General features: G+C 40.2%; 1 protein-coding gene across 1 annotated transcript in view; it reads left to right on the top strand.

Moving 5' to 3' along the window:
• ankhd1 (ankyrin repeat and KH domain containing 1) overlaps positions 1 to 15,204 on the top strand; it is a 158,257-nt gene continuing 143,053 nt past the window's right edge. Inside the window, 1 exon segment of the mRNA XM_034181457.1 lies at positions 1 to 447. Within this exon segment, the coding sequence (XP_034037348.1) occupies positions 169 to 447 (279 nt within the window). The 5' untranslated portion in view covers positions 1 to 168.

Genomic DNA, 15,204 nt, shown 5'->3' with positions numbered 1-15,204 from the left:
GTTGTTAGAAAGTTAATGGCTGGGGAAAGAGATCCTCCTCAACCCTCGCTTCGGGAGAGTTTCTGGATTCCCTGAAGTAAAAACCACGTAAATACCTTAGGAGAAGGAGCCTGGACGGACGCTTAAGTCTACAACTAGTTTGTTAACATACGTATCGTGAGCACAAGTATGCAGGATGCAGTAGCCGGGACGGCAATGCTGACGGACGGCTTCGAGGACGAGATTGACTCGGTGACTCCTCGCTCCCCAGCGGCAGGGATGGGGGTAGGAGCACCGCCAGGAGGAGTCGGACTAGGGGGCATTGGAATTGGTGTAGGCGGAAAGAAAGTACGCTTGTACGGCGAGCCAGGCGGGCCTGCTGCAGAGAGGCTGGATTTCAAACTAGCGGCGGCCGCCGTCCTCTCCTCTGGTCCTGGATCCGGCAGCGACGAAGACGAGGTTTCAGAGGTAGCTACGCTAAGCTAACTAGCTTAGCCTTAGCACAGAGCTAACCTAGGCAACACTCTTCTTCTTGTGTGAGCTTGCTGTTAGCTAGCAAATTAGCTCGCCTCCCCAGACAGGCCGCTGAAATGACGTTAAATAAGCCAGCGGTTAATTCGCACAGTGTTTCTCCTCGGCTTTGACGTGCTGAACGTCGAGAGTGTTTAGTGAGACACGAGCAGTTCTTCGCTCTGCCTGGGTGAAATGTTTTATTTATGCAGCGCAGGCTGTGGTCGCGGCCTAGTTCGGGTGGAAGCGACGACGGCCTCGTTCGGGTGCTGTCGTCTCACAAAAACCCGTCACAAGTTTGCTGCTCCCCGTCCAGAGCAAAAGTAAGTTGCCCCTAAATCCACGGTCTAACTTGACCGAACTAGCTGCCTGCCATTTCGTTGCTGTGGTGCAATTACGTCAGTTTTAGCACATCGTGTACGTTAACTCGAATCACCCCCTTGTCTTAACTTTTTAGGATTTTTTTTTTAACTGCACTTTTTTGGGATAACTACTCGAATTTTAGTCAGTTGCGGTTGTCAAATAAACCATTCGTTTTTCATCCCTCGCGTCTGTCGGTCAGGTAGACACTAGAACGGCGTCAGCACGATCTTGGTTGTTACAGTATTGAAATAATTTAGTCCAGGCTCTGTGTTGTCCAATGTTTCATGAACTGATGGTCACACGGGGACAGGTGTGATGACACTTCATTATTCAGTCGTCCTGTTTTACCAATATATTACCAGTATCTATATACTGAACAGAGCCATTATCATTTGCGTAAAACAGAAACAAAAATAATTCAACTACTTCGATGTTACATAACGAAAATCATTTATTGGGGTATTTTCTGCTTATAAATGCTTCACTATTCGTAGTCAGACATTCATTCTATTCTGTATCTAAAAGGTTTCACAACATGTCACTTAAAGGCGTAGCACCGTAATGTAACTTTAGTTTACATGACGATGGATAAATACACCTTAACATGACATTGGGAATGATGCTTGCTAGATTGTTGGATGGCACCATGTGAATTGAATCAATGTGTGCTGGTGTCACAGACCGAACAGTCGCCTCTAAAAAATTGGTCCGCCCTGCCTTCAATGTGCATGCGTCATTTCGGACCACAGCAGCACGTCTGAGATGGACTCTCTACACCCAAAGCGATCAAATGGATCAATGGGATTATTAACCATCAGATGACAAGGTAAAACCTCTTAAATCATTCTAAAGTCAGTTTTAAGAAGAAAACGAGGCGATAATTGACAAGTTGTTACTGAGGCTTTGAAATGAGGTAGGCATCGCAGAAGCTGCTGTGCGCTCTGATCGGTCCACTGGCTTTTATTATGAAATAATGCTGAATCTCTGATCGGTCCACTTTCTTTTATTATGAAATAATGCTGAATTTATGTGGAAATGATTGTTGTACAAAAGCTTCAGATGTCACTCACTGCGATAGATGGTTGGAGTGTAGTTTTAAGCAGAAACAAGGTGATAATCAGTGAATCACTGGTGACGCTCACAAATGACACTGCTGTGCTCTGAAATGATGATTGTGCAGTGGAGGTAGGGCTGACCGATTTTTTTTTTTTTTTTTTTTTTTTTTTTTTTTGGGGGGGGAGGGGACCGTTCCGTTGGCGACACTGGCATCACAGCAGAAGCATTTTTGTCGCTGGTTAAAATGGAATATTCAAATTACGTAGTCATTGATATTAGCAATGCTGAGTGTGTTGAACAGTGCACATTGTTGAGCTAACTAATGTCTAGGAAGTTTTCCTGTCTGAAACATACTCCATCAGGGGGTCTGGTCATGTCGCCCCACTAACATCTCGTCCCTACATTCATTCAGCTCCTTTATTATTTGACCATTTTTTATTTTTTGGTTTGTTTTTAAAGAATAATTTGCCTATTTATAGACGATGAATAAAAAAATTCACTTTTAGACTGGTCAGTGGTTTTGCACAATTTGGAAAGACTTCAGACGTGTGACATGGATAATGGTAAGAATGGTAAATGGACTGCATTTATATAGCACTTTTCCATCTGCATCAGACACTCAAGTGCTTTGCAAATGTCTCACATTCACCCCGATGTGAGGGTGCTGCCATACAAGGTGCTCACTACTCACCGGGAGCAACTAGGGCAGGGGTGGCCAAGTTTGGTCCTCGAGAGCCACCTTCCTAACACTCTTAGTTGTGTCCCTGCTCCAACATACCTGAATCCAATGAAAGGCTCATTAAAAGTCTGCTAATGAGTCTTTCATTGGATTCAGGTGTGTTGGAGCAGGGAAACAACTAAGTGTCAGGAAGGTGGCTCTCGAGGACCGAACTTAGCCACCCCTGAACTAGGGGATTAAAGACCTTGCCCAAGGGCCCTTAGTGATTTTCCAGTCAGGCTGGGATTTGAACTGAGGATATTCTGGTCTCAAGCCCACTAGACCATCACCTTCCCCTCCCCTGATTAATAATGATTATTAATCTTGCGTGTCAGAAAATGGTATAATTTTATATAATTTATACTCCTTACATCGGTTTTGTTTAAGCTACTCATTGAGACAATTTGGACATTACGTGGGGGGACTTGGTTTTAAAGGTGGGTGAGTGGGGAGGTGGGGTGAGAGCAGTATTGCTGACCTCAAGGACTTCTTCCAATACCAATGTCAATGCAGTGTCTTCATTTCTATTTGAGCATCAGACATAGTAACAGAAGATGGCAGTACCAGTTTGACAATCACATCACAGACACTGAAACTAAGTCATGTTATGAGTGTATGTCTTCAGTGTTTTTCATCGCTCCGGTACTCGAGTGTCTTCCTGAAGGGTAGGAATTGTTACATTAGTCCAGTGGAGAACTCTCTACTCTAGACAGTAGTTAAAATCTAAGATCCAGGATTCAGCAGATGCCATTCTAGGCCTTTCCAGCACTCTGGATCCAGCACTCTGGAAACTGTAGTTCATTAAAAATGAAGACTGATGTCTGTTGTTGATCAGGGGATGCACCGATCCACATTTTTTCATTTCCGATCCCGATACCTGAATTTGGATCTGTCAATACCGATACTATTCTGATACCAGAGCTCTGTTTGCTTTAATTTTATTATTACTATCATTATTGTTGAGGATATTTTGTATCCCCACTTATACAGCTTCATGATGAAGTGGTATAGAGGAGGATTTTCTTAAAAAGACCTGAAAGTTCAGCTACAATTTGCCAGAAGGTGCATCTAAGATGCAAGCCAAGATTCGATTTTTTGGTGAAAGAATTAAGTATTTTTATTTATTTATTTATTTTTTGGTGGTTTCTTGTGGCATTTTAGAAATACAGAAATGTGCTCCTTCCTCAAAACGGTACATGTACTCGTACGCAATTTTTGGGGCGCCCCTGTGGGGAAAAAAAAATCAAGAGCACCCTGTCACAGTTATCCGGTGATTATTAGAATAATACTGCTTGCTGCCTTCACTGTAACATGGTGTTGAATTTCACACATATTCCTGGGTGTGACAAAGCAAAGATGACCACTTTAGATCACAGCCCTCTGCGGAGCTGCGAACCGTCCCTGTGATGTGCACCTGTTAAATGACAGAGACTGCAATGGCTGTGATTTGTCACGTTTACATTTTCACTCCTTCCTCTCCCATCATATTTTAAAAGTTTTTGCAGTGATTACATTTCAATCATGGATCAACTACGTTTGGCAGAAAAGTCTGCAAACTTCACAACACTGAGTCGGAAAATGAAGCTCAAATGACCGCCAATTCATGGAGGAAATTGTACATACCGTATCGTTGGCTTAGAGGTTGATTGTATAAAGAAGTGGAGCTCATGGAGGGACAAATTAATCCAGAAAAAGCCACTGTTCCTGTGGCAAATTGCATAAAGACACAACAGTAGTGATGGGATGAACAACACTGGTGTGTCAGCACTGTGCCGAGCACACAAGATTGAAACCCCGTATTGGTGCATGTATCGCTTTAAGAAAAAAATCATGTGACCGATACAGGAACTGTCGTTCGACTACGCCGTGCCAAATTGTGTTTATAAGGAAACAAACTGTATCGACATGTTGCGGATTTGTTGGAGTTTTGCTTGCCCTCACCTTGTTCCACTGACTTCATGGATTGTTCAAAGAAGTTTCCCCAGTCTGGAATAATTTTGATCTTTTGACGCCAAATAAGATAAATCTTTTCCTCCTTTGGGTATTGTTTACTGTTATTTTTCCAATTAGATATGTTTGTACTCCTTTACAATACTGGAAGAATAACCAGAAAACATATCCACACCTTTTATCAGCTCGCACTGAAATTTTTATGCTCACCATCTTCATCTGTACCCTGTGAAAGAGTTTTTTCTAAGGCAGGGGAGCTGGTATGTAAGAGGAGAAATTGCCTTGGATCAAAGACACTTCAGAAACCTTTGTTCCTCATAGGGCTGCAGCTATCGATTATTTTAGTAATCGAGTATTCTATCGATTTTTCTGGCGATTAATCGAGTAATCGGATAAAAAGTACTTCTGCGTTTTTAAACAACATCAATAGTCCAGGGCTGTCCCTAAGCAGTGGCACAATGTCACTGCTCCAAAGTATTGGCATTTTGCTGAAGTGGCGATGGGATGTGGCTTTGTTTTGTTTTCTCCAACTTGTAAAATTTAACCATTTTTAAGTTTTGTTTTTTGTTTGTTTTTAATAAAGGTTGATGGACTGGGTCCCTGCGTGATATTTTTTTTTAATCCCTCTTTCTCTGCAATTCAGCAGATGCATTTCAGCTGGAGGTTGAACATGCAGCCTCGCAGTCAGTTTTTTTAAATTATTATTTTATTTAAGTTACTGTGTTTGTGAAGTGTTGTGTGTTGCCCAAAAAAGCAAAAATTAAAAAGTCAAACACTCAGTGTGAGTCTGAGGGAAACGCAGAAGAAAGAGTGGACTTCTGCTGTTTGTCAATGTAGCCGGGGACAGAGCTGTGACTCACCCGGTCTGAGAGCCCCTCACACCGGGCAGAGAGAGACAGCAGCCGGCCACCGGGTCAATAGTCCCTCCCCAGAGCAGACAGTGTGTTTTTTAAAAATACACAAACACACTGCTTCGCTTTAAATGCACAGTAAGTCTATTTCAGATGATCAGTGTCGACCATCTTTCTCTTAAGGCTTTATTTTACTCTGTCACGTTGGAAAGCGGTAGCTATCGTTGCTAATTTGATTATCTGTTACGCGCCAGTCGTCTTCTGTTTTTTTTTTTTTTCCGGACGTTGCAGCGCCACACACAGGCCTGGCATATGTACTACAACGTTATATGAAGCCTCGAGGCACAGAATTTGCCTCCAACATTTTTTGTAATCGAATTACTCGAGTTACTCGATTAATCGTTTCAGCCCTAGTTCCTCAATAAAAATGCATAAATGAATCTATTTTTAGTCTTTAATTTCGTATGCTTTAACGCTTAAGTTAACAAATTTCCATACATAAGTTACAAATTTTAACTCAGAATTTTATTAGACAAATTTGCTATATTTTACAAACCAACTCAGTTTAGCATTTACACAAACAAGGTTTTAAGCAAATTTTAAGCTCTTCTCATGAGCAGCTTAACTTGACACACAAATTGAGCACATGAAATTATGCGATGATGAGATCATATTTTAAATAGAGGACTGGTGATTAACTATTTCACAGGTTGATGTTGGGTTTGCAGCACATTAGCTTTTCCATCTTATTTTCGTTTTATTTACCTGCAGTGATTTTATAACTACTGCAGGGGTCACTGTTGAGTGACCAATACAGTGCCGACAGGGTTTGTGTAGTGCAGTGGTCTCCAAACTATTCCAGAAAGGGCCGAGAGGGTGCAGGTTTTCTTTGCAGTCACTGACTTCAGCAGGTGATTTCACTGATTAACATCACTTGGAGCAGGTGGGATCAGTTCATCAGTGAAGTCACCTGCTGGAGTCAGTGGCTGCAAAGAAAACCTGCACCCTCTCGGCCCTTTCTGGAATAGTTTGGAGACCACTGGTCTAGTGTGTCAATACACTCCTTGAGGTATCATCGTCCCATCACTACATGACAGGGCCACGCTGGGTATCAATCAAAAAGTTTCGACACCGGTACCAATTTCAATACCTTCACTTAGATAACGGTTCCTGAGCGATACTTTGTTCTATACCAATTTTATAAGATCAGTTCTAACAAAAAGAAAATTACTTACACATAGTACAATTCTTGAGTTTTATTTTTCAGCTTTGGTAATTTTCCACTCCAAGCAGTTTTCTTACAGAAAAAAATAAGCAACTAGAAGCACTCGGAGAGTGCAAACCTCCGCCAAGGCCGTATGGTCACTGACGTCACATGAAATACCCTTTGGCAAAGAGACTTATTCCGCGTCGTTTCACGCATCTACCGTCATGTTTCAGATTCAGTGGTTAAACCCTTAGATGTTCAGCAAATGTATTTATAAAGAGAAACTGCATGAACTACACAAGTTTTTTTTTTTTCTAATAAGTTTATTCAATGAGGAGAAACAAATGCTAAATTAGTGTTGTCGTAACTTAATTTTTGTTCAGCCTTTGTGACCCGCCTTCATGAAGTTAGATGCAAAAATGTTGAAATTGGCCCTATCCTGCAATGACAAAGAATCCGTAAAAAAATTACTTGATCCGGATCGTGTTCTGGATCATCACTTCTAAGTTAGGCCAAGATACACCCCTGGTAAAAATTTCATTGAAATCCGTTGAGGTTTTTTTTTTTCAGTAATCCTGCTAACCAACCAACCAACAAACAAATGATTGCGACCGAAAACAACCTCCTTGCTAGAGGTAACATAATTTCCAGTGCAATAGAACATTTGAAAACACTCAAAGCATTTCCTTTCATTCATTTTGGCATGAATGTCTCCATAGATCCTGAGCTGAGCTCAGCTGGTGGCTGCACATCATCGGATGAAGTCTCATTTTGGGAGGAAAAAACGATTGCAGGTTGTTTGTATTACAACGTTTGGAAAGAGGTGTCATTTGATTTAAACGGCGATTCGCTTTGAAGTTATTAATTCCGAACGGTCTCTATCTTTCTAACATGACTCGCTCGACAGAGAGCCGCACAGTGTTTGGAGCTGTTTGAATGGAATGTTTCTTTTTCACAACAAGACAGGAGTCCCAGTTAGTGACTTTAATCCGCACAAAAGTGACTCATGATTGACATATTTTAATGGCTCTGAGAGGGGATAAGAAGCGGATTTGCCACTTCTGAAAGGCAGCGAAGCAAAGAACCAAAGCAGCGGGTCGGAACAATGCTTCATTGCTTCAAGCTTCAAAACAATGCATGTATTAAGTTGCAGTTGAAGCGGCGTCCGGTGGTGGAGATTTTGAATCAGGCTGCTCATGCTCTGTAATGTCCACAGGTGGACTTGAATGCTGAGAGGAGGGTGGCTGCGGACCACTCTTCTTGCACGTGATTAACCTCTTGAGTACTGAAACTTGGCACAGAAAGACGACACGTTTCGATACTCGCTACTACCGAAGCATTTCTTTTGGTGCCACAAAAGAACCGAAGTTCGGTACCCAGCCATATCAATATCATTGCATGGCAACAGAGCTGGAGAAGCACAAATCAGGCTTTAGGATTTTAAGGTACCATTCTGCAGCGGACTTAGAAAAAAGAGTGACTCGACCAAATGTAATCTTTTTAATGCACAGTGCAGGTATTTATTTTTTTCAGACGAAGTTTTGACCCGGTCATTAAATGAGGCAGGTCCCGATTCAAGGTCAGGCGTTTAATCAAGGAAATCCATAAGCCTAATTGGTGCTGGGGATTCCCTATAAATTGTTCAGCGTCTCCTGGCTGTAACTAATGCGTTACATACATACAACCAGGCATTGACATTAAGCTTTTTAGTGTACTTGTCCATAGGACAAGTAACCCTGGCAGTTTACTTGTCCTATAGGAAAAGCTGGTTGTCCAGACAAGCGAGCGCCGCAGGCGCGAGCCACGTGAAGCATGCCAAAGGCACGTGATACGCGCCAATGGTGCTTGTCACCTAGGGGTGTCCAAGGGCATGCTACTGTGGAAGTACTGAAATTACACTTTTTCATAAATTGCTTCTCTCCTGTGTGGGTGGTAAAATTCAAATTTCAATGGTTTTAGATGCATTGAAAGCAAGAATAATAGACAAAAAAATTACACTTATGTTGTAATATCAAAGTTCTTTTTTGTATTTTTCTGTCTGTTAAGAAAATAAATAACATTGAAAAGTTTAAAAACATTAATATTTGATGGACATAGCATTTGCTCTCTTCTTTAAAAATGACACACTGTACCTTTAGTCCAGTAAGAGTCCAGGCAGAATTTTTCTGTCATTTTGACAGTTTAGCTTTTTTTTCCCCCAACATTTTTGAGTGGAATTGCATACTTAATAAAATAAATAAATATATATATATAAAACCCCTAATTGTCTTGTTTGAACAAGAGCTAAATCTGGACTGATTTGATTGTCAAATCAGAATAAAATTTATTGCCGAGTAAGTTCTCACATACAAGTAATTTGATCGAGTGTCATTAGTGCATAAACAACAATGGCGGGAAGACGCTTCCTTGCGAGGTGCGAGACGAGACATGAAGTAAATAAGAAAACAAAAAGGCGGCGGTCAGGTATTTTGGTTCCAAGCGACGAAAATAAAGAATTTGAACGTTTTAAAACCAAAAAAAATGCCACTTGTCCGGTTGGACAGCGATTTAGAGCGATTGCTTGTCCGATCACATTTTACACTTGTCCAAGACAATCGGACAAGCATTAATGTCGATGGTAGTATAACAGATTTGTCCGTTTTATGCGTATAACGGATTTTGTCAGTTTTGTACGTATAATGGATTTCAATTACAACAGACAATTTCGCTGGTCCACCTAAATCCATTATATGCAAGTTTTACTGTACATGTAAACAGGACTATTGTTGGGTCAATGGCTGAAGTTTCATCTCTTGAACACCAGATGGCCCACCTGCCACGGGTACATGTACCATTTTGAGGTATGAGCGCATTTCCAAAATGGCACAAGAAAACGCCAAAAAACGAACAAAAGTATTTAATTGACTCATATTTGGGGTCAGTCTGGGCAAGTCGTCATACCCTTCCTCCCGGCTTCTTTCGTCTGTCTGCCTCTAGGTGTGCCCCCTAGATCGGAAAACTCTGCAGGGTGTATTGGACATTTCCTATCCATGAATTACGTTGGTATTGAAACCCGATATTGGATTGCCCCATCCCTGTTATTGAAAAGGCCTTCACAGAACTACAACTCCCATGAGTTGATGTAAGCTTTAGGGCTGAAATGATTAGTTGAATAATTCGACTACAAAATATGTTTGAGGCAAATTCTGTGCCTCAAAGCTTCATTTAAAGTTGTAGTACATATGCCAGGCCTGTGTGTGGTGCTGTAATGTCCCCAGAAAAAACAAGACGAGAGCATGCACTTAAGCTGCGTAAATGCTAATCAATTTAGCACAAAAGCTACCGCTTTCCGTTGCCGCAACAGAGTAAAATAAAGCCTTTTAGGAAAAAAGACGGTCCCCGCTGATCATCGGAAATAACTTACGGCGCATTTAAAGCAAAGCAGTGTGTTTGTCTGTTTTTAAAAAACACTGTTTCGTCCACTGTCTGCTCTCCGCTCTACATGGGGAGTGGCTATTTGCCTGATGACCGGCTGTCTCTCTCTGCTCGTGTGAGGGGCTCAGGGCTCCTCACATTGGGCGAGTCAAAGCTCCGTCCTCTGCCACACTGACAAACAGTTTCTGAAAGATCCTCTCAGCAAAAGTCCACTCTTTCTTCTGCGTTTTGTTCAGACTCGCACTGTTTCATTTTTTAATTTTTGCTTTTTTGGGCAACCCACAATGCTTCACTAACAAGGTAACTTAAATAAAATAATAATAATTAAAGAAAGTGACTGCGAGGCCTGCATGTTCAACCTCCAGCTGAAATGCATCTGCTGAATCGCAGAGAAAGGGATTAAAAAAAAAATAATGCAGGGACCCAGTCCACCAACCTTAAAAAAAAAAAAAAAAAAAAAAAAAAAAAAAAAAAAAAAAAAATTAAATCTTACAAGTTGGAGAAAACAAAAAACAGAAGCCACATCCCTTTGGCATTTCAGCAAAATGTCAAGACTTTGGCCCGACTTTGGCTGAGCTCCTGACACTGGGAAAGATCCAAAACTTGTAAAGGTGTGAAAAAAATAAATAATTACTCAGGAAAACAGAAAGGGATATGCTAAATTTGACAATCTGTGTGATGGTGCAGCAACATTATGCCATTGCTTAGGAAGAGCCCTGGACGGTTGATGTTGTTTAAAAACGCAAAAGTACTTTTTATCCGATTACTTGATTAATCGCCAGAATAATCGATAGAATACTCGATTACTTAAATAATTGATAGCTGCAGCCCTAGCAAGCTGCATTCCTGTTGTATAGCAGGAATGCATTCACATTCGGGGTTTTCACGTATCCCATAATCCCTTGCGTGCCAGAGAGTCGCTGCAGTCTAAACAACATAGAGAATCCACACGATGACAATTGTAAATTAATATTATACTACAAAAATGCCATTTTTTAAATGCTTTTCATCACGTTAATAAGAGACTGCTGCATGATACCCTGAAAACTTGCTAAAACAATTATAACAAAAAATCCGTGTCTGCTACGTTTAATCTGCGTGGAATTTAATAAGCACAAACCGAATTTCAGACATATTATTATATATATTAGTCTGGAACAAAGAGGACAAACAGTGTTGTAAAGAACAATAATCAAGACGTTAAAGAGCAAACTTCACTTTTCCCCAGAACGACATGAACAGGAAGCGAGCGGAGCTCCGATTGAAAATAATGGAGAGACAGCCTGTGATTCTCGCATGTTTACATAAAATAAACGCAATAACGTCTAAAAACCCAGAGAATATATTCACAAGAGTTTTAGGCACAATATAAAAATAGTTTTATGTTGCGATGTTAATTGTGTTGTCCGTGTGCAACGGTTAAAGTGAAGCGTGATCAGAGCGTATCAATGCAGTTCTCAATGTTACTGAGATCTCGCAGTGCGGCGACCTCTCCGAGGTTTTGCGGGATTTGAAACCTGAGAAGTCTCAATTGCAGAACTTTTCGATCATTTTGGGCCAGTTCCTCAGTCTCCAATAGTCATTAATTTAAAATAGGCAGCAAATTTCACTTTCACATTTCACTGTTATTTCATCCCCCAATATGAAAAAAGTTTGGCTTAATTAATTTATTATTGTTGTTGTTGTCATTAAATAAGGTACAAAGCCCACTTTTGTTGTTAGTTATTATCTCCTATATGTCACTGTCAGGTCCTCTTAAATATAAACTGTTTTGAGTATTCCAAGTCCAGTAATGTTTTCTGGGAAACAGTAGTGTTATTGTTGTGGAAATGTGTAATATGGTTATTGTTGTATGCAGTGTTCTATGCAGTATTCAGTTTGTTTTTCTTGATAAAACTACATGCAGTTAGGCCCGTCAAAAAATCTTTTTGTTGGGCGATCTGTTGTCCGAGAAGTAATTTAAAAAAATATTGCTGTTTTAAACGTGCAACAGAAAACAAAAATCAAACAGTAATTTTTTTTAATTCTTAAGAATACTCAGACTTTGAAATTGTAATGTGGAAGAGAGATTAAAATAATCCAGATTATGGGGAAAATAAAGAAAAATAACATAGATTCTCTTAAAAAAAAAAAAAAAAGGAGGCTTGTTCAGGTTAATGTGCTTTTTTTGTCTCATTAGGTTTAAAGAGAGAATGTTACCACAGTGACAGGGCTGTGCATTGTGCCTTTCAAGTTCATTTGGACTTATTCTTTCAAACATTCTGGTTGGAATTATGCAGTTGTTGAGGAAAAACATTCTTGTCAAGTAACATGTTATCTTTAGCTGCTTCACTATCAGTTTTTGTATTCGCATGTACGGTAGAGCAACCTGAGCACTGCCCAAGGTAAATGTGAAGACATTGGTAGTAGTGCATTAGAAAATTACAGCAAAATATGATTCCATCTGTGTTTTCTGTTCATTTGACTTTGGTGGGTGGGGCACTGCACCACAATAGTGAAACCATGCTGGTTATTCTGACCTCATGTTGGTGACATGTTTATTGTTATTATTTAAACTTTATAACCATGAGTTCATATGTGTGCTGTTTTTTTTTGGGGGGGGGGGTGGGGGGTCGTACTTAGGGTTGGGTATAAGACTTTGTCTGTCGATGCCATTATCGATTCTGCATATTGTTCTGATTCTTTATCAATTCCCTTATCAATACCTGCTGTGAATTTTCTGTGTACTAAAAGTAGGCTTTACAGGTTTTCTGTGTCAGCAACATTTTATTGAGTCTTAAAGTAAATAAATCTGTACATGGCCACTGGATCCTTGATCTGGACATAAATAAAATCTGTACATGGTGGATCCTAGATCTATGGTTAGAAATAAACAAAAATATGTAGTTTTGTCAAAAGCATTTCCTTTCAGATATTAATGACACAAATGTAACTCCATAGACCTGGAGCTGAGCTCTTGCAGCCGGCTGTGCTGCAAGTCATGATCAGTGTAATTCAGAAAGAATGGAGGACGTCTCATTTGGGGGTGGGGAAAAACTGTTTTGGTCTTTTGTCTTTTGCAGTGGTGGGCATAGTTCAGCTAATCCGATATCAGATAATTATCGACGCTAATGTTTTTGTTGTCAGATTAGTGTTTCAGATAAGTTTTAAAATCATCATCGGACCAATTATCTTACGATAAATTTAGTTCCGATAACTTTCAGTCCAATAACATTTTCTTTGCTGGTAAAGTTTAATGGTCAAAAACGTTTGTAAACCCTAAAATCAAACGTTTTAGTCCGTTTGTTGTGCATTTGTAGCCACGGAGCAGACTGGCTGCCTGTTGCTTACTGATGACGTTTTCATTAAGCGCAAAACGTGATTGGCCGGTCGTCGCAGGGAGCATTGTGGGTAGTGTAGTTCAGGTTCACTTTGGACGTTACAGTGAGTTGTCCACTCGGCACAAAAACAAAACATTAATTTTAACATTTTATTTCTTTGTGGCTGTAATTTAATCGCCGAGACTCAGTGGTTGAGAGGAGCTCTCATGGCGCAGCTGTGTGTTCAGAGGATAGGACTTTTCTTCACGTTTAGACATTGTTTTGGATTTAAAAAAAAAGGATGCTTTATGTGGATTATTTATTCAGATGAATCCCACTGAAACTAACAGGTAACAATTTATATTTACTACATGTATTTTACTCTGCCAGTCATTGCATTTATGGACGTATTTCAGTTGTTTAAGCCACAGGGTTCAAAGTGTGTGAAAAAAGCAGCAGCTTTCAGCTCGTAAATGACGGTGTATCTAATATTGAGATAAACTGTGACTTCTCATACTGTGTTTTACTGCTTTTGAAAGATGATGACAGTGTTTGGGGATTTATTTTTTATTTATTCATTTTTCGTATGTTCTTTGTGATCCTTGAGTTTACTCAGCAGTCCCTGCGGCGCTTAAAGTGAAACTGGTTTATTAGAAGTCGACAGTGTAATCTGATGTGGCCGCGTCCAAATCAATACTAATAGTTATCGATTATCGGTTACCTGTAATAAAGATAATTTTTTTTTTAGCAGTTTATTAGTTTATCGTATAAAATAACTTTTCAGTTATCTGATTAATGGTTATCGAAGCTAACTTTTTGGTTAGCTGTGCCCACCACTGGTTATTTGTTGTCTCTAATACAATGTTTGGAAAAAGGTGTCATTTGATTTAAAACGGCATTTCGCTTTATGTTAGTTCTGACCAAAATCTATCTTACCGACTTTACTCAGCAGAGAGCTGCGCAGCGTTTGAAGCTGTGCGGTTAGTCCTGCAAAACAGAGGAATGGAACGGAGGACGGTTCTCATTTCTTGCCTGCAACAAGACAAGACTTCCAGTTAGTAACTTTAATCAGCAAAAAGGTGACTCATGATTGACATCTTTAAATGGCTTTGAGGGGGCTTAAGGAATAAATTGCGGACCCGGCACTTCGTTGCAGCTGAAGCAGCAAAGCGCTTGTGCTGCGACCCGCTGCTTCGCTTCGCAGCTTCTCAGAAATGGCGGGTCTGCAATCAAATCAAATCCCTGATACACATCCTCAAAAGAAACAGCCGCTCCGGCGTAATGTGAACCGATAAAGGAATCGTTAAGCAAAAAGGCTATTCATTTCTTATCGATTCTTAATCCTCTCCCTCCCAACTCTCCTGTACTTTGCTGCATGGTGAAACTGTCTGATAAGACTGATGATTAAGTTGTGCACATATCATTCATTACAGAACCTACTGTGGACAAACTGTATCTGATCTTCTTATGGCCTCGGACAGTGGACTCATCTCTGTGCTTGTTCTGTTAGACCTCAGTGCTGCTTTTGATACTGTTGACCATAAAATTTTATTACAGAGATTAGAGCATGCCATAGGTATTAAAGGCACTGCGCTGCGGTGGTTTGAATCATATTTGTCTAATAGATTACAATTTGTTCATGTAAATGGGGAATCTTCTTCACAGACTAAAGTTAATTATGGAGTTCCACAAGGTTCTGTGCTAGGACCAATTTTATTCACTTTATACATGCTTCCCTTAGGCAGTATTATTAGACGGTATTGCTTAAATTTTCATTGTTACGCAGATGATACCCAGCTTTATCTATCCATGAAGCCAGAGGACACACACCAATTAGCTAAACTGCAGGATTGTCTT

This window comes from Thalassophryne amazonica, chromosome 11, assembly GCF_902500255.1.
Source record: "Thalassophryne amazonica chromosome 11, fThaAma1.1, whole genome shotgun sequence".
Classification (NCBI taxonomy): domain Eukaryota; kingdom Metazoa; phylum Chordata; class Actinopteri; order Batrachoidiformes; family Batrachoididae; genus Thalassophryne; species Thalassophryne amazonica.
Note: the sequence above shows the minus strand (reverse complement) of the source record. Positions and strands in the feature narration are given on the sequence as shown.